The following is an 18,025-nucleotide window of genomic DNA, read 5'->3' on the forward strand; positions in this document are numbered from 1 at the left end:
TGTCCATTTTGTGTGTGGGGGTGGGAGTCTTTTCTTTTGGGCAGTCCCAAATTCCCTACATCAAGCGTTGTCTAGATTTATTTAGTGTTGTATATGTTTGCCGCATAAATAATATACAACACCCCCCCCCCCCCCCCCCCCCATTACACATGTGCATGACCACCAGCTTCTGACCAGGCAGTAAAAATGACTTCCAGTCCTAATTCGATTCATATGAACTCCAGCTCCCAGAAACCCTTGCGCGGCTGAACGACTCAAGAGTAGTCTCCTCGCAGTTCAGTTTACCCACAGAGCCGCTGAGCCCAATAGTTGATAGAGTTGTAGCGAGTAAGAACTGTCTGTGGACTGAGTGACATGCTTTAAGTTTGTAGCATTATTTAGTGTCAAGCAAGTGTCCTTCGAACAAAGTAGTTCGGTTCAATTTTGTTCCATCTCACAAAGGACGTCGCTCCTTTACCCGCCAGGAGTTTACAGGCTATCCGTGAGAGGGAACGGGCTAGCTAGAGCAGGCTAGCTATCTTTAGCCAAGGGGCTGTGTTTAGTTGGTCGTTATTAACGGGGGTCAACTGGTTTATTCGACCACAATAGAGAAGAGTGCACCAACTCCAACCTCCAGTCGAGCTCGAAACCCTGCAGCGTATGTGGGAAGGCGCTGAGCAGTCGGAAGGGCTTCCTTGTGTTGTTGTTTTTAACACCAGCAGCGAGCTAGCTTTGTCCTTTGTAGCTGGGGGTTGTTGATATATTTATCCGAATCGTTGTGGAATATGGCTCAGCATGGTCACCATGTAGCCAGTTCCCAAAAAGCACTAATGCTAGAAATGAAAAGTCTTCAAGATGAGCCAGTGGAAGGGTTCAAGATAACTTTAGTCGACGAGTCGGACATGTACAATTGGGAAGTGGCAATATTTGGACCCCCAAATACACACTACGAAGGTGGTTATTTTAAGGTGAGTCGCTATTGTTAGCTAGCAATCAATCTATTGTTCTTTAGCTAGCTAAACTAGTTTTATTCACATGTTCGGTGTTTTTCCGTTTTAAACGAGATACCATGATATATATTTGGACATCACATTTCCCCAAGTATAGCGCTTGCATTGCTTTTTTTTGTGTGTCGTGGTAACCGTATTTTTCCACAGCTTTGTCTGTACTCTTACACTACTTCGGTTATCTCTGCGACGTCGAATAGTATTACACCCGCATTATTATTATTTGCTGAAAGATTTCCATTGTCTTTTAAAGATTTTCTTTGTAGCGTCTTGTGAGAAACGCGTGACAACTGGCACAACTATTGACAAGCAGCACATGGATCGTCTGACAGCCTGCTCGGCTACTGAAACAAAAGGCTGGGTTCAATTAGCCATGATCAACTCCACTTTAATCGTTTTATTGATGCCTTATCGAATCGTAAACCATTACCGTGTGCTGTGTGTATTGCTTGTTGCTGTTTCGTCATGTACCCAGAAGGTACTCGGCTATCCTTATCCTGACAAGAAATGTATTATAATCGAGGTCTCTATACATGCAGCATAAAATGATTGAACGCTATCTCTCTTGCTGGTAAACTACTGGTAAAAAGCAAAACATACCATAAAGGTAGTCTGTATGTCGTTGTAACAATTGTAGTTTTTCAGATTTGTTGCTCAAACGCTGGCTTTACCATCCCTTGCTATACATTGTTATTGTGGTTATCAATAGAAGCCCTGCCCATTTGTGTAGACTTTGTAAAGAGGTTACAATTAACGTTAGCTATTCTGCTTCATGCCCTGAAAAGGTATTTCACTTGCTGAACACACTGTTGAGCGTTTTACCATAGGCGAAAGGCGGATTTGTCTCCAGTTCTCATGTCTTTCAGAACAATATACATTAAGGATAAAGAGTCTTTCAAACACTCCCATTTATGGTTATTTTTCCTTTTTATATGTGACAGAATCTTAGGATCCTGGTTAGATTAGTCACTGTTTGGGCTATCTGGGTGGATGCTTTTGTATGAGATTCCGTTGTTGGGCCAGGAATGCGTTGCTTGGCTGTGAAATCCACGCTTGGCTATGACTCATTGTTCCCTGCCGCCTAGCCAAACGGTCTGCCCTATCCTGACTGCAAAGATACTCCCTGTTTTGAACAGTTGATCAAAGGTTAAGCAACACTCTTCTCCAGCTCTCTTCTCCAGCTTCTCCAGCTCAACAAAAACAATGCTGAATCTTCCCAAATCCATTACTAGTGTTTATGACCGATCCATGGTCATCTGTCATTACTAAGGTCTTACTAAATCAAGAATTGATTCTACTGCCGTAAGTCGTGTGCTCTTCTAGTCGGACATCCCACAAATATGGTTCTCCACAACACTTCCTCTTGGCTGCTCACTCCTATAATCCATACATGTTATTAACAGATGTTAACAGTTATTTTGTAGCATGCACTTCCATTGATGCACTGGCCCCTCGGTGGACAGATGAATAGCTACTCCGTCTCCGCTCCTTACAAGTGTCACAAGTCATGCCAACTACAGCTGTTTGCTCCTCGACCTTCAGGGCGTTGCCTGAGAGCCCACACTGTTTTCTCTCTGATTAGTTGGGGTCTCCAACAGAGCAGTAATCCGTATTTTCTTAAGACTTGATCTATTCAGGGTACAGTCGTCTTCAAGCCTTCTGTTTGACTTTGGTGTGTCATCCCAATGCATGGCATAGGACAGTCCACACTGCCAAACAGCCCAAGTCACACAAGCCACAGCTTGTGTGACATCAGCAGGGCGTCCTTAATTAATTGACGTGTGGTTTTGTGGTGAGGGTGTTTGACTCATGCTATTGTGTTTGTTTTAATGGATGGAGTACCTCAAAATATTATTCAACCATTAAGAAAACTAGTTAGGCGAGCAAGAGAGTGACTACTACTTGCTCATATACATTTATGATTATGGTACAGAGTTTATACACTAACAAAATGTAGTAAATACTCGGGAGTTGACTTGTTGTTGATCAGATATTTTAGATTCAGAACTGTACAAAAAGACCAATGCTGGTTTAAGATTCACTGCCAGGCACAGAGTACTGCTGAGCAGCTGTGTATGCATGAGTCAGTGTGTGTGCCTGCTGGATGTAACCAGTGCAGCATAGAATAACTGTATGCAGAGAGACCCGGCCCAGTGTGAGCCAAGAGCCCCCAACATGGGCCCAGCTGCATCTGTCCCGGGCTGTGGGAGTCACATTCCCCACTCTTGCTCTATCACAGAGAAACAGGAGCCGTTTAGAGAAGACTGCAGATGGCAGGTGAGTAAATAGAGTAACGGGGAGAGGGGACATAGTTGGTCCCTCTCAAGGGGTCCCTGTGAAGGTAATGGTGTTGGGAAGGGGTCCCAGCATTCAAAGAGACCTTCTTTATCCAGACCCGAAATTGGTTACAATTAGTTAGTTTTATTGTGTGTGTGTGTGTGTGTGTGTGTGTGTGTGTGTGTGTGTGTGTGTGTGTGTGTGTGTGTGTGTGTGTGTGTGTGTGTGTGTGTGTGTGTGTGTGTGTGTGTGTGTGTGTGTGTGTGTGTGTGGAGGAACCGTTTTAAACTTTAGCAACACAGAGAGAACCAGCTGAATGATGGAGCTTTTTGGAACGAATAGTAGAGCGTGTCAAAAAGGGGAAGGGGGCGGCTGGGAAAACTGTTTTGGTCTGTTGGGAATCAAGATACCATGACCTAGTTTATCATGACATGGTATCAATCCTGTTGTCCACTCAGTGGCTGCTATTTTCTCTCTTGGCTCACTCCATTTCTTTGTTTGCTATGGAGTTTTCAGCACGGAGACCTTTGAGCATGGAGATGCCGTCTACCTGTTGACCACTGAGCATGGTGATGCTGTGCTTGGGCCAACTGGCACTGGGGCACAAGGGAAGGGGTCGCTATATGAACATGTCCTGCTTAGGCAAGCACTTTTTGTTTGGCAGAGATCCTGTTGCGCGTGCGTGTGCGATTTATAATAATTTGTATGACCAGGACACTATTTATGGCCCTGATGAGGTGGTTACCCTTGGTTACGATGCTTGCTGTATTGCACCGATGGCTAATTAACACCCCTCCATCCACACTTCATTAGTTTGTGATCCTTCTCTACTAATACCACCACCACCATCACCCCTGTGAAGATGATGAGGTTCTCGCCCTTTCAGTCTTCCCCTGGGTGCAAAGCCACCAACCCGGCAATAGCAGCCAGCATGGCTGTAACGCCGCTCAGACTTGTCACACGTCCCTGGCTTGCTCTGCATCCCCGCGACTCCTCCCCATTCAGCCGAGTGCAGCTGATCTCAGGGTTTGGTGTCAGTGGCCGGGGAAGGTCAGAGGATTCGGTGTTCCTCCTTCTGCCAAATGATGTCTCGGCCACCCTCCACGTGTCTGTGCTGTCAGCGTGCTTGCCTGCCTGGACCCGGAGCGCTACCTACAAGCGCTACCTGCTCCTTCCTCTGTTTTTCAGTATTTACTACATAAGTTGTGTTTTACGGGCTCTGAAAAGGCCAGAAATGGGCGCCGTGGCGTACTTTGTAGAGATGTTTCGGTCTGCAGCCAATTCCATTGCTTTTAAATCAGAGATTTTAACCTGTGTCTGGGGCTGAAAACAGCAGGCCTATCTCTACCCCTCCCTTGTTCACTCACTTATGCTGTCACCTTTTTTTCCACTGCCAGCAGCGAGTCTGGACAGGTACAGAGACGAGATGATTATATACCTGGAACCTTTATGAACCAATTATACAAAAGGTTATGAAAGTATGAAGGTAGAAACTTTTGTTCAATGTAATGCATGTTAAGTGGTGTACTTTATTAGCCACTTAAGTGATGTTTGTCATTGCAATGGTATATTATAGAATACCACCGTTTTATGAGGTGCCATATTTGGTGCATTCTTTCTTATTTGCTTATACCCTTTTTGTGGAGAACATCCGAGGCAGTCCTTAAAGGCAAACGGCCTGCTCAGGTGTTCTTTGTGTGTCATGTGGGGCTTGTGATTACATCATTGGTCTTGTTGATGAAAGATTATAGGGTTGATTTGCTTGGCTCCATTGACCCACATAGAATGATCTCCGGCCCATGGCCTGAAGTGTATTCCAAAACCAATGAACATATCGCCATGATGAATGTTCGAGAATGCTGTTTTCAAAGTCTAATTTGACAGTCAGCAAATTATATATATTTAAATATCTGTTGTTGTAGCTGACAGCTGGTACGTTGGGTATTCCAGTAGCTCCAGAAGTCGTTATATTGTGCTTAAATAAGCCTTTTGGACCACTCGCTGCGGGTAGAGTTATCTCTAACTCGGCCTACCTGGCCTGACTCCATCTCCTGTTGCCGTGTGTTTGCGTTGCACTTCTTGCATTGTCTCAGTTAAGTACAGGAACGAACTCTGAAGGGGGTTTCCGCATTGCGTTATTGCGTTATTGTGTGCTTTGAGCCCAACCACATTTTATGATCCCTGGGCCAGTGTTTCCAGCTCGGCCTGTTTTGGGACCGGCTCCTGCGTCTATGACTCTGTAGACCGGTTTGTTTACAGTACATTACGATGGAGTGTGGCAGGTAGACGTGGGAAGTGGACAGAGCTGTTTTGAAACCTTATTCATTGATTGGTGACAGCCGTCTCCGATAAAGAGAACATTTATGTCATACACCCACAGGAAGAAAGGGCCAATGAGGAAAGCATATTGTCGAGTGATTGATTAGAATATTACCACAGTTGTTATATAGTATGTATGTATAACTTGAATATGCTGTTCATACAAAGCCCTAGCCTTAAGCTTTATATTGTTTGGTATAATCCTTGTATTTTCTCCCTATTGTAAAGTTCCCTATCCCATGCTCCCAGCTCCTACTCCCCCCACTCTCCCTGCCTCCCCCCTGCAGTCGGCTCATTGTGAGGAGCCCCAGCTGACCGTGTCAAATCACTCAATCTGCTCGCCTGTGTGCTCGTAGGCCTGTATGTGCATGTATTTGGCGCTGTCCACCACGTGAAGTCAACATGACCCTCCGATCACTCCTGCATCGGTTTGTGAGAACCTCTCTGTTCCTTTAAACGACGATAGCGCCAACTGTCTTCAACGTGGAGCTCCAGCCTGCTGTTATTACACAAAGCTCCACTCAACAGACAGCTGGAGGGCTGTGGGATCCCCGCCCCTCTCTCCCTTTCTCCTTCCTAGCTGGCCATGTTACCTTACACTTTGGTTAACTCCCCCTCCTGTGGCCTTCCTCAGGAGGCTCCTTATTGACACCACCAGCAGAAGCTCCGGGCCTATTATTAGGTTTCCCTCCTCCCACCATGTTGGAGACTGGTAGGATTGTTCAGTTCTTCCCTGATGGCGACGCTTCGTGACGTTGGTGGTTTTTGCTAAGGAGGCCATTCAGAGTGGAGATGGTGGGTTCCTCTCTGCTAAGCCTGCCAGCTGGCGGGTGGGTGGGTGGGTGTCTGGGTAGCGGGGTGTTTGGTGCTTCCCCTTTTGTGATTTAAGCTCTGGGTTCACTTACACCTGGGAAGTGCTTTTTGTATGTAAATGTCTGTGCCAGAGGCCTGGTTTCTTGTCTGATATTCAAGTCTGATTCACCCAGTGGAATATATTAGGCAGTTATTGGGTACACAAAGAATAACTGATTGTTAGCGTTTTGTTTTAACGTGGGAGGCCACATGAAATGTTCTTGTCAACAGTGTGAGGCAGGTTTTTCACTTTCACGGTGTAAAATTTGTAGGCCGACACCGTAATCGATTGTCCTAACCCTGCATCTAAATGGTACCTAATGATCCCGCTGTCCCTCTCGACCTCTCAGGCCCGGATGAAGTTTCCTATCGACTACCCGTACGCCCCACCTGCCTTCCGCTTTCTTACCAAGATGTGGCATCCAAACATCTATGAGGTAACAGGTGTGTGTGTGTGTGTGTGTGTGTGTGTGTGTGTGTGTGTGTGTGTGTGTGTGTGTGTGTGTGTGTGTGTGTGTGTGTGTGTGTGTGTGTGTGTGTGTGTGTGTGTGTGTGTGTGTGTCCAATTTCCCCTAATGTAATTTTTTAACTCAGGAATTAACTTGGTTGTTTAAAAACAATTTTACTCGACCAAATTTTTCGAAGGAATGAGTGCAAAGTTCAACTGAAATACTACAGTTGTAGAAAGACAGAGATTAAAAAAAGATTGTATGAAAGATCGAGGCTTTTTGACGTCATGGCACCTTAGCTTTCACAAAGGTACATGGCGTTCCATCGTCTTATCCCAGCCATTCAACCATCAACTGTTAGTGGTTTTGAACTCGTGAAATGATGAGGTTCTCACCTCCTCGTCTGCCTGTCCAACAGAATGGAGACGTGTGCATCTCCATCCTGCACCCCCCCGTGGACGACCCGCAGAGCGGAGAGCTGCCCTCGGAGAGATGGAACCCCACACAGAACGTCAGGTGAGCCACAGCGACGGTCCTGTCAGGCGGACTCGTCAGGGGCCCCCAAGCCTCCACCAACCCGTGGAGGTCATTCAGGCCCATGAACCACCAAACCGTTGTCATTGCCATGTCTACCATAGATTCAATGGAAATTATTCTGATTAATGTGTAGGCCTTCACTTGGTATCTTGCTGTGACAAGCCTAAAGGCTGCAACCCACCGTTTTAAAGCAAGACCTATAATATTTGGATGGGTGTATGCTTTGTTGCAAACAAACAAGAAAGTGAGGGATGGCTGGAAGTTGTTTCAGGTCGCCCTATCGTTTCTCAGAACTTCTTTCCATCCTTCTCTAATAATTTCTTGTTGATCTTGAGCACTAATTGTTCTAGCCCCTCCTTGTAACCTTTGGCAGATTGTTATTGTCTCTTTAGCCCTCTTTAACCAAAGAACCGCTGCCTTTTCTCTGCTTCCCATGCACAGACCTCTATTGATTCATATAATGTCACCCTTTGTAAGCGAGCCGCTGTGGTTCTTGTTGGCAACAACAAGGTTTATAAATAGCTACGGATGTATTGGCCCAGACTGTGACAGAGGGCAGTGGAGGTGAGGGACATTGAAGAGGACCATTTGTCTGAGAGACAGCCACTTGTGCACTGTTAGGGAGCAGATATATAAGCTGGCCTTCCGAGGGAGTTCATCATGTCCACTCACCATAATCCTGCTTGAAGTGGATTGCGATGCAGGAACAGTCTCTTTATGAGGGCGGCTGTGTTTACACACGAGCGGCTTGACGGAACCTGCCTAGAACTGACACACCACTGCCAAGTACGCCACCCGAGTAATACTGCGTGTGCGGTTGTGGCTATGCTCGAAAGTACAAGTGACACCCCCCTGGCTGCAGGTTAGAAGGTGGGCGTGAGCTCTTGTGACAAGCATAGCTCAATGCAGCCTTTGACTGTAGAGCAGATTATGGTCAAATCGGTTTGCTTATGCTTTGTAGCTGCTGATGGTTTTGCAGTTGGATACATAGAGAATCAACTAGATGGATATGTGGTAGAACCAACAAAGACTGTGCATATCCAATGTTGGAGTTGAAACAAACTCAAAGGGGATTTGTCGAAAGACATGCAATGAGGCTTGAACATGAACAGCTGCAGTGGTCGTTCTGCAGCCAGAAGGGGGCCACAGTGAGGTGTTCTCCCACAGTCCCACCCCATTGGTTATAGTTGCTACATTCCATTTGATACCACGCCATGCGTTCTATCCAATAGGGTTGTGCCGATGTCATCGTCCATCGTGATGGCTGACCGACATCACGATGGAGAGCCACCATCGTGATGCCACGCCCCCCCCTCCCCAACCCCGTCAGACACACACTCATCCTCCTAGTCTCTTAGTTGACCTAAAATAGTTAACCTAAAAACTTTGCAGGGATTGCTCTGTAAGTTTAATTAAGAATATAATATATGCATGCTATTTTAAATACGGTAGCCTATGCCAGCGACGTGACTTTCGCGATCTGATCGCATTTCTCGAGGCAGATTACACGGTGCCAATCATGTTGCCAAACTATGACTGTGCGACTGGAGAAAATGTACAGCGAAGCAGCAGCCTCGCTCCGTGAGATCCTGTCCTTAACGGAGAAAGTTGCCATCACCACCGATGCTTGGACAGCCTTGACTACGGAGGCGTAGGCCTACGTGACCGAGACCGTTTTTACCGACTGGGTTGTGCAGAGTGCGATCCTGTAGACCCGCTCAATGCCAGAGAGGCACACTGCGGAAAACATGTTCGGCTAACATTTTCGTTTCCAAATATTTATTTAAAAACGAAAATATCTGTTTTAGTGCGTGTGTGTTAAATTAAATGGTTTTATATCTTAAACAAATTCTGTTGCAAATAGTGAAAGTTAAAGTTAGTGAAAGTTAGTCGGCCAACACAGACACATTTTGCAGATTGTAAGTTGACATGAGACATTGTAAACGTTCACAATCCTGCTCTGTGATATTTTGTTTATCATCATTTCTATTAACTTCTGCGTGGCACACACGCAACAGTTGTCATGTAGATTGGGCGTCTGCCTGTCTTTTGCGCGGATCACACATGAGCACCAGATTATAAATTGACTAACCCTACCCTTTTTAGCAACCAATGCCATTGTTTCAACTCTTCTTAAGTAGAAGCTACTTTGTAAATAACGAAATAACGAAATTATAGTTTTTATTATAGAATGCTAACACCCCCCCCACAACGACGATCGTCCATCGTGATGTTTTACTGTAAACATCGTCAACTGCCAATTTAGGGGACAGCGCCCAACCCTACTATCCAACACTTTACTCTCAAGCTGCTTTCACATATGGACGTGCATCCGTCTATTCTCCGTTGATTCTACAGAGGTGCCGTATATGTGAATGACATATCCTGACGTTGGACCTCCTGAAAAAATACTACCCCTGAGGTAGTATGTTCTCCGGAGGAAATGCTAATTGCCTTATATGTGAATGAGCAGTAGGATGTCGGCAATTCACACCAGTTGAGTGGGCGTGTTGATGACGCTTCGGTCTACGTTTGCATGTCATTAAGTGGCACCCGCACCCTAATCGATAAACAGCCTATTGCCTTTTGTTCACTGAATGGTTTAAAAAATATTTTTATTATTATGTTACATCTTTCCTGCTGTCGGCTCCCAGACCATAGTCGAGGAGCACAAAAGCGACGTTCTGTTCCGTCGATTCTCTCGGGAATCACTTTGACCGGCAGTGGGTCTGCTTATAGGTTTGAATATGGTCGGAATGAAGCGGCCACCGATTATTGACAGGCTGGGTACTTTATTCTTAGTTTCACTAACTTTACAGTAGGGCCTACACATTTGCACAGACACAACCAGACTCATTCATTACTTCACCAAACTGACACACGCTACCGCTCGCTCTCCTCGCTCGTCCACGCACACACACACTGTCATTCTCGCGCACACACATGCGCTACTCTCGTAACAATTATTATTGACAAGTTAGCTGAACATTATAGGGTCCTGTCCTTCTACTCCCTGTTTTCTCAGTTAAACACAGAAATCAACTACATTTGTCCCAGTGTTTGTTAAATGTGAAATGAAGCCAAAAAAGACGCTCTCTTCCTCCGGTAACGCAGTCGTTCGCGACGCCTTTCTTGTTCGTCGTTTATTCTATTTGTCTGTAACTCATGCTCCAATCTTTCATCGATCGATGCGGATGTTGTGGATGCAACGGAATATATGCATCGCTGCAGCAACATTTAACATGATTGCGATGAGTTCTGCCCGTTTTGCCTGCGTGCTGTCTGCAGCCGGAGATTCTACTGACACCGATCTCCGCATATCGGGCATCAAGTGTGAATAAGTGTGAATGACCCTCACGGTCGAACCTCCTGCTCCACAAATGCGGAGAAAAGACGGTCATATGTGAAAGCAGCTTCAGTGTGGGAACATTGGGGACCTCCTTGGCTTGTCACCTTGTTGGTTTTTCATTTGTAAATGTTAAATGTTTCTTTTGGGTGGGTGGGGGACTGCCTGATAATCCTTTCCATTTTGGAAGCCTGCATGTCTGTAAAAATGATAAAGTGATCCATAACGTATTTCTAGGATTTTTCCAGGTCCCGGTCATTTTGAGTTATGCTCCGTCTTCCAGGTGTACTCTGATTCTCTCTGTGTTCACGGTCCTTGAGCGGTCCGTGCTCTGCGTCCTCCTGTGACTGCAAACCGCATGCAGGTGAACCCTGGTCCCTGTCTCCTCTCCCCAAGGACCATCCTGCTGAGCGTCATCTCCCTGCTGAATGAGCCCAATACCTTCTCCCCCGCCAACGTGGACGCCTCCGTCATGTACCGCAAGTGGCGGGACAGCAAGGGCAAGGACCGGGAATACGCCGAGATCATCAGGTAACACGCATGCGCACGCACACATACACGTATAGGAACCCTGAGTGTTTCCCAACCCAGCGGGCACATGTTGGACACGCATTGAGGGCCTCCATGGCCTTGTTATTTCTGCCACGCACACTCACTACGGTAATCTTTTGCTGACTCTCTTTGTCGCTCTCTCTCCCCGCCTCACCTTCTCCTACTCTGTTGCTTTCTCTCCGGGTCTCTCTCTGTCTCTGGGTCTCTCTCTCGCGCTGCCTCTCTGTCGTTCTCTCTCTCTGGTTTCTTTCTCCCTTTGTCGTTCCCTCTCTCTCTCTCCCTCCAGAAAGCAGGTGCTGGCCACCAAAGCGGAGGCGGAGCGGGACGGCGTGAAGGTGCCCACCACACTGGCAGAGTACTGCGTGCGGACGCGCGCCCCGCCCGCCGACGACGGCTCCAACCTCTTCTACGACGACTACTACGACGACGAGGACCTGGACGAGGCCGACGACGATGCCGACCAGGACTGTTGCTACGACAACGACGACGACTCGGGGACCGAGGAGTCCTGACAACCGTCGTCTCCTCCTCCTCCTCCGCCTTCTCCTTCACACACCCCCGTGCTCCGCCCTTCCCCTCCCTCAGCCTCAAACTGAACTTTGCCCCGCAGTCTCCCCTCCCTCCTCCCCTCTGTCTCTCCCGTCTCTTGTGTCCACACTCTGCTTCAGCTCCCCCGTCAGACGCCACAGTCCTCCGTCTTCGACGCCCGCGTGGCCGTGGTCCGCGCTCCTCTGAACAAACCCTGATGCGTGAAGAACGGGCAGGGAGAGACGAGGCTAGCAGAGTTGTGGGTTCTGTTCCCTCTGCGTTCTTTTTTTTCTTTCTTTCTTATTTTATATATTTTGAGTTCGGTCCGGATGGTCTGACTAGAGGTTGTACACACGATGCATGGTCTGAGGAGGAGGATGAGGAGGGGTGGCCGTTGGGTGAGAAGGAGATGTGAGCAATCGCAACAGTGCAGAAACACTAGTAACACTAGTTTGTAAAGCCGAGCTGTTCTCATTTACCTTTTTTTTCCTTTTACTTTTTCTTTGTCTTTGTGAACTAGGTCAGAGGTTTTTTTGTAAGCATTAAGCTCCTTAAGGTCTTCCTCCGGCTTTCGCTTTATAAAAGGACTTTCTCCACGGGGGTCCGTTGAGAGAAGCTGTGCCCAGGGGTCTGCATCAGCCTCTGTCTGCTCAGATCACTTCCACGTGGAGGAGTCAATAATCATGTGTTTCCAGTAACATGAGCTCACACAGCAAGATGAACACTTCATTTACCATGCAATAGAAATGTGTGTGTGTGTGCCTGCTTATTCTCTGAGATGTGTGGGGGGGGGGGGGGGGGTCTGTATACTTCAACTCGGAGCGAGCTGTTCTGTTGTGTGAGTAACAGGCTGTTAGAAACTAGCCCTGCTACGCCTCTGACCTTTTATCTCCCCAATGCCCCCCCACCAGAGTGCTGCTCTCCACTTGGGGGACTGTTCTGTGGCAGAAAGCTGTCCAATCCAGCCACCCCCCCCCCCCCACCCCCCATCTCCATCTCTTTCAGATCTGAATCATTCTATTGACAGATCGTATTCACAGCATGTCCATCTGCAAAGCTTAACGCCTACCAGCGAGGAATACCCAGCCACCCCCTTTTCATATGCACACACACACACGCAGACCAGAGCTAATTTGGTCTCAGGCGTCCTCTCTCTATTTCAGTGCGGAGTAGATGCCTCCTCTCTTATCATTAACTATTAATATAGAAAGTAGGTCACATCGCAGCTGAGAAGTGGGAGGAGGGTACAGTAGGTAAGATGGAGCCATCTGGTTGTGTGTCACCTGCCAAACTCGCATTCTCAAACATATAAACACACACTCCCACTCACAGGCCTGGCCCCAAACACTGTGCATGATTCATCGCTCACATGGATGGGAGCAGCCTGGCTCCGTTTAGAGAGGCTGCTTACACCCACTGCAGAGACTGCTCTCCAACGTACTGCTGCCGTACCAGCCTGTACCCGATCCGGTTCAATATGCACTTTTTATTTGACCGCTCCAAAGTGGCCGTACATCTGAGCATCTAGCAGGAGTAACGAGACCGCCGGACCCCACAGCCAACCCCTCTGCGCTCCCAGACGGGACGGACGCTGTCTTTGGACAGAGGTCACCTGGACGTTTGTGTGGTGTACGTTCGGTTCAGAGGAGGCCGCTCCTGTGTTTCTTGGCCCAGAAGAGGACCGCAAGCGCTGTCGCTGGGTTATTCGCTGCCCGATGGTCACTTTACGCCCGCCCTTCAGTTCTGCCCCTCCTGTCACTGTCGACTGGGCAGCAGCCATCTTAGGTTACCGGAGTGTCTGAACCCTCGCCTGTTGCATCACCAGAGATCCGGTGACGCTGTGAATGATTCAGGAGGCCTCGCGCGCACCAGCTGGATTATTAGTTGGCTAGTTAATTTTTTTTTTTCTTCTTTTTCGTCCTCGTCCGTATGCAGCGTTTTAATCATGCGGTCCGATTTCACGGCCAGATTTCCAGGACTCTAAAGAGTTGTCCGTGCTACCACTGTGGTCGATTTGTCACCCCATCCGACACAGAAGCACACACACAGATATACAGACGGCAATAGTCTGAACAAGCGGTGGTGTCCAACATTTGCGTAGAACTATGATGTGCGAACCGTTTTATTGATCCAGTTTGAATAGAAGAGACCAGTGTGGGTGGGGCGAGGTAGAGCAGCAGTGTGATCAGGCTTCACGTTGATCGGGCAGCATGGGCGAGAAGGTGGTGGCACCCCAGCATGCAGTCGTGATGTCTTCCTGGCGTTTGGGTCTGAGGGGCCTGATTTGGGGTCGTCGTGGGGGAAATTGATCTGGATTTGTGCTCCATCTAAAACAAGTGTAATTTGTATTGTACCATGACTTGTATGACGTCGTCTTCGCTCTTTTACTATTTTGATGTACCTATTTCCAAATTTACGGTGTGGGCTATTGATTTTTAAAAAGTATATATCTTGTATGCAATAATTGCTATGATTGTTGAAACCCTGGGTTATTCCCAAAGGGTTACCCACGGGAGAAGTCCCAACGGATGTTGCTCTAGACCCTTCATGGCAAAGAGAAGTCAAGGTTGTTCACCATCACACGGAGATGTAAACCACCGAATAGCCACTCCCACAGCCTGTAAGCCACGCTTGAACGTTCATCCGTTGTCCCTCCCATCCAATGTTCCAGAACGCTCCCCCACCCTCCCTTTCATGTTGTGCTCGGATGAATGGAATTTAGCTGGGGGTCACATGTTAGTGTTTTTCTGTAGCCCCATAACATTGCGCATCCTCCCCGGTCTCTGAGCTCTGGTTTGTGGGCACCATCGCCGAGGGAGCCTTGGACCCTCCCCCCTCCCCCGCTGTGGAAACCAACAAAAACCTCATGGATTTAACGAACACAAGCCTTTTCAGCTCAGTTTAACCCACGAGAGAACCAACACTCGTCCAACATGCTGTTTTTCCCCCCCCTCCCCCCCCCCCCCCACCAAAACTCACCTTTTTTGGCTTCTAAAGACTGTTTACAATCTCTACCTTGATATGCACATGTGGATATTTTGACGATCACTCGATGTATTTTTTTTTCTCGTTTTTTTTTCATTTTTTTTTCTTATGCTTTGTAAATCTATTTAAAACCTAAAATAAAGAACTTTATTAGATGTCGAAGGGGTCTTATTAAGGCCGCGGTGTACACTGAGAGATGGGAACTGCAGGTATGATTGGTGTTGAAGACGATTGGAGTTGCACTTATAGCCCTTTGGCTGTGGTCTCATTTGTAGTCAACAAATGGGGATTAACCAATGACTGATTCAATGTTTAAATGTGACTCAGGGCGAGCTCTGAGAGGTAAAACTTTGTTTCCTTCACTCTCTCTCGCTCGCCTCTGTATTAAGGAGAGCTTGTAATGGCCAGTAGTCACACTCATAATCGTGGAGGCCTTCAAAGCATTTCCTGATGCTATCGACACTTTTTCTGTGATTTTCTTTTTTGTTCTTCTCAGACCTGGGAAAAGAAGAGCCTGAAGACCTCATGCGATCTCAAGAGTGTTCAGTGTAGTGTATGGGGACGCATGTACCCGTGAGGATCCAAGTGGATAAGGGTCAGGAAGGTCGCTCTAGTTTTCTCTTATTGGTTCACCAAAATGAAAGCAACGTAGTACTGGTTTCCGTCCTGCTGGTCGGGTTAGTGGTGGACATGCACTAGTATAATTGCATGGCATTACTCAATGCAAAGCATACATCCGTACAACTATGATCTGGATTAATTCAACCATTGCACCGTTTTCGTTTTGTATGTGTTGTCTAAATTGTAGCATTTATCAATTTGATCATCTTGATGGAATAAAGATGAGGTATTTTACCAGGGTTAGTTGGCTGCATCTCAATCATTGATGTGAAAGACAACTTGATCTTCCTGTGTGAATACAGGATTAGGTTGTGCTTGTGAGGTACATTAGAAGTTTGCCTCGTTAAAGGATTTGATAAAAAATACCATTTATAAAAAATATTAACTATAGTGACTGAGCCTCAGAGCCTTAATGATTATTTATGAAAATGATGGGAATATTTCATTTCCAATGTGTTTGTAAAAGAAACTGACTTACGTAAAGTTAACAGCTGATGAGGTCAAATTGTGCAAATGTCTGCATTTAACTTTGTTAATTTCCACCTCTAGAGGGCAGCAAAATCTTACTTTTCGCAGTATCTATTTTCTCAAGCATTAGGTGGAGACTCAAAAATAAAATTCAATTAAACATCTGGATGGAGTACTACAGCATGTGGTAAATTATTGTGGTTTATTTGTAATGCCAATGAAATCAGAATTGGCAGCATATCAAATGTGCTTAATTTCCTTTTCAGTTTGGGTTGAACAGTGTGTTAACTTCAATGCTGAACTGCATGTTAAAACAAAATGTCAGGAAACCTCTTGTATTTTACAGTAAAATACTTTATGGGTGTGTTTTGAAAATGTAACTGCTTCTCCAAATAATATTTCTATGGACCTAAGTTGTTCACCAATTCCATTTCATGGAGCTCCCACTGCAAATAAACACCATTATTCTCTGAGTCCTCCCCAATATATAATATATACTGGGCATATTCCTCTTACACTTTCCCATTAGTGAAGACCAATATTATGAATTGGAATAGAATTGATGAATTGGTCACCAGTATTCTGAAATAAAAAGCACTACCTTCTGAAATGCTATAAAATACATTCATTTTGACACATTGGTGGAAGCATATACTGTATATACTACACCAATCATGCAATGGTGTGTGTGTGTGTGTGTGTGTGTGTGTGTGTGTGTGTGTGTGTGTGTGTGTGTGTGTGTGTGTGTGTGTGGGGGGGGGGGGGGGGGGGTGGTGGGTGCTGCATACAGAGATTCTGTCAGTCATCATAATCACAGTAATTCACTGCATGCTCTCTGCTCCTCCCGCTCCAATCTCCTCTTCCCAGGCTGAACTGCCTCTGCTGCTCTTCTCTCCCAAAGACAAACTGGGTTTTCCCGTAGGCTCCATTAACACCCCCCTCCCCTCCCCACCCCATTGACCTCCAAGCGGCACAATACCAGTCAATCGAGGCAAGCGGTGGTTTACTCAAACGCCGTTGGCATTTGTCCAGCCGCCGTCCGCCGTGGTTTTAAACCCCCAGCGTTGTTTCGTTTACTCGCTGTCACACGTGTTGCTGTTCGCTCCTGTCCACCAGGAGGAGGGATGGCGAGGGACTTTGCTCTGTGCTCAAACTGGGACGTGTTCCTCAGTCGGCCCCGCCGGTGCTAGATGGGCACCATGGGAAGGGCTCGTATGACCCCAATCCGACCCCAGCAGTGTGGTGCGGTTAGGGGGTTCCTCGCTGGGCGAGAGAGCCCCCCTCGCCGGGTGTTGCTGGGTGCATCGTCTGTCTGTCTGTCTGTCTGTCCAGTCCTCCCCACATGAAAGCACAGATTGGAGATGTGAGCAGAAGGTGAGATGGAAGAAGAGGGGCGAGTGTGGTGGGGGGGGTCAGGTTGGGGGTTGGGTGGTGGTTTGGCGGAGGGGAGATCCGTATGTCAGAAAATTAGATGTCTCCATGGCAACGGAAGTTGTTGGGGAGGGGAGAGTGAGCTGGCAGGAAGAAAAGATGGAAAGCAACAATAATAGGAAATTGGGCAAATATGGACTGCGTGATGCTTTCTGATTATTATGGCACGACTGCAACAATTGACCTACCTATTGATCTACTCAATCTCCATAACACCACACACATGTGTATACACACACACACACCCACACATATACACATACAATAACCAAAACGACTCCCAGGTCCCCTGCAGAGGTTTTGTCATGTCCTAGCTCCCTTCTCTTGGGACGACAGTACAGGGCTTGTACATTGCTAAAGAGCAAAGGAATACTGTTTGTAGTAATGGTCCTCAGGTCATTGTTTCGTAATTCATCGTGAAATTATTACAATTGAATTACAATTCAACGTTTTGATAAGCCTAGATTACGGTATATTTCCATTTATTTAACAATACCATAGCCGTGATGCATTCTTAAGTGTACAAGCCCGATGGGCAGGAATACCTTGATGTCTAACTAGCTAGCAGTATTTACACTTATAACCAACCCTTAACACTTGAAACCTGTCCCTGTGCAACGGGACAGTATCCAGGGCGCTAGTAGCTATTAAAAATACTTCTACTTGATTCATAG

The 18,025-nt window shown here is 46.8% G+C and overlaps 1 protein-coding gene across 1 annotated transcript; it reads left to right on the plus strand.

Annotated features, from left to right (window-relative positions):
• The first annotated feature begins 285 nt into the window (after positions 1 to 285).
• On the plus strand, positions 286 to 16,359 carry cdc34a (cell division cycle 34 homolog a). The gene is made up of 5 exons (XM_084472628.1): positions 286 to 947; positions 6,785 to 6,871; positions 7,302 to 7,399; positions 11,163 to 11,297; positions 11,605 to 16,359. The coding sequence occupies exons 1-5, from the start codon at positions 765 to 767 to the stop codon at positions 11,828 to 11,830; spliced, it is 729 nt and encodes a 242-aa protein (XP_084328754.1). The 5' UTR covers positions 286 to 764; the 3' UTR covers positions 11,831 to 16,359.
• Positions 16,360 to 18,025: the final 1,666 nt, after the last annotated feature.

This window comes from Micromesistius poutassou, assembly GCF_964030765.1.
Source record: "Micromesistius poutassou genome assembly, chromosome: 9".
NCBI classification, from domain to species: Eukaryota; Metazoa; Chordata; class Actinopteri; order Gadiformes; family Gadidae; genus Micromesistius; species Micromesistius poutassou.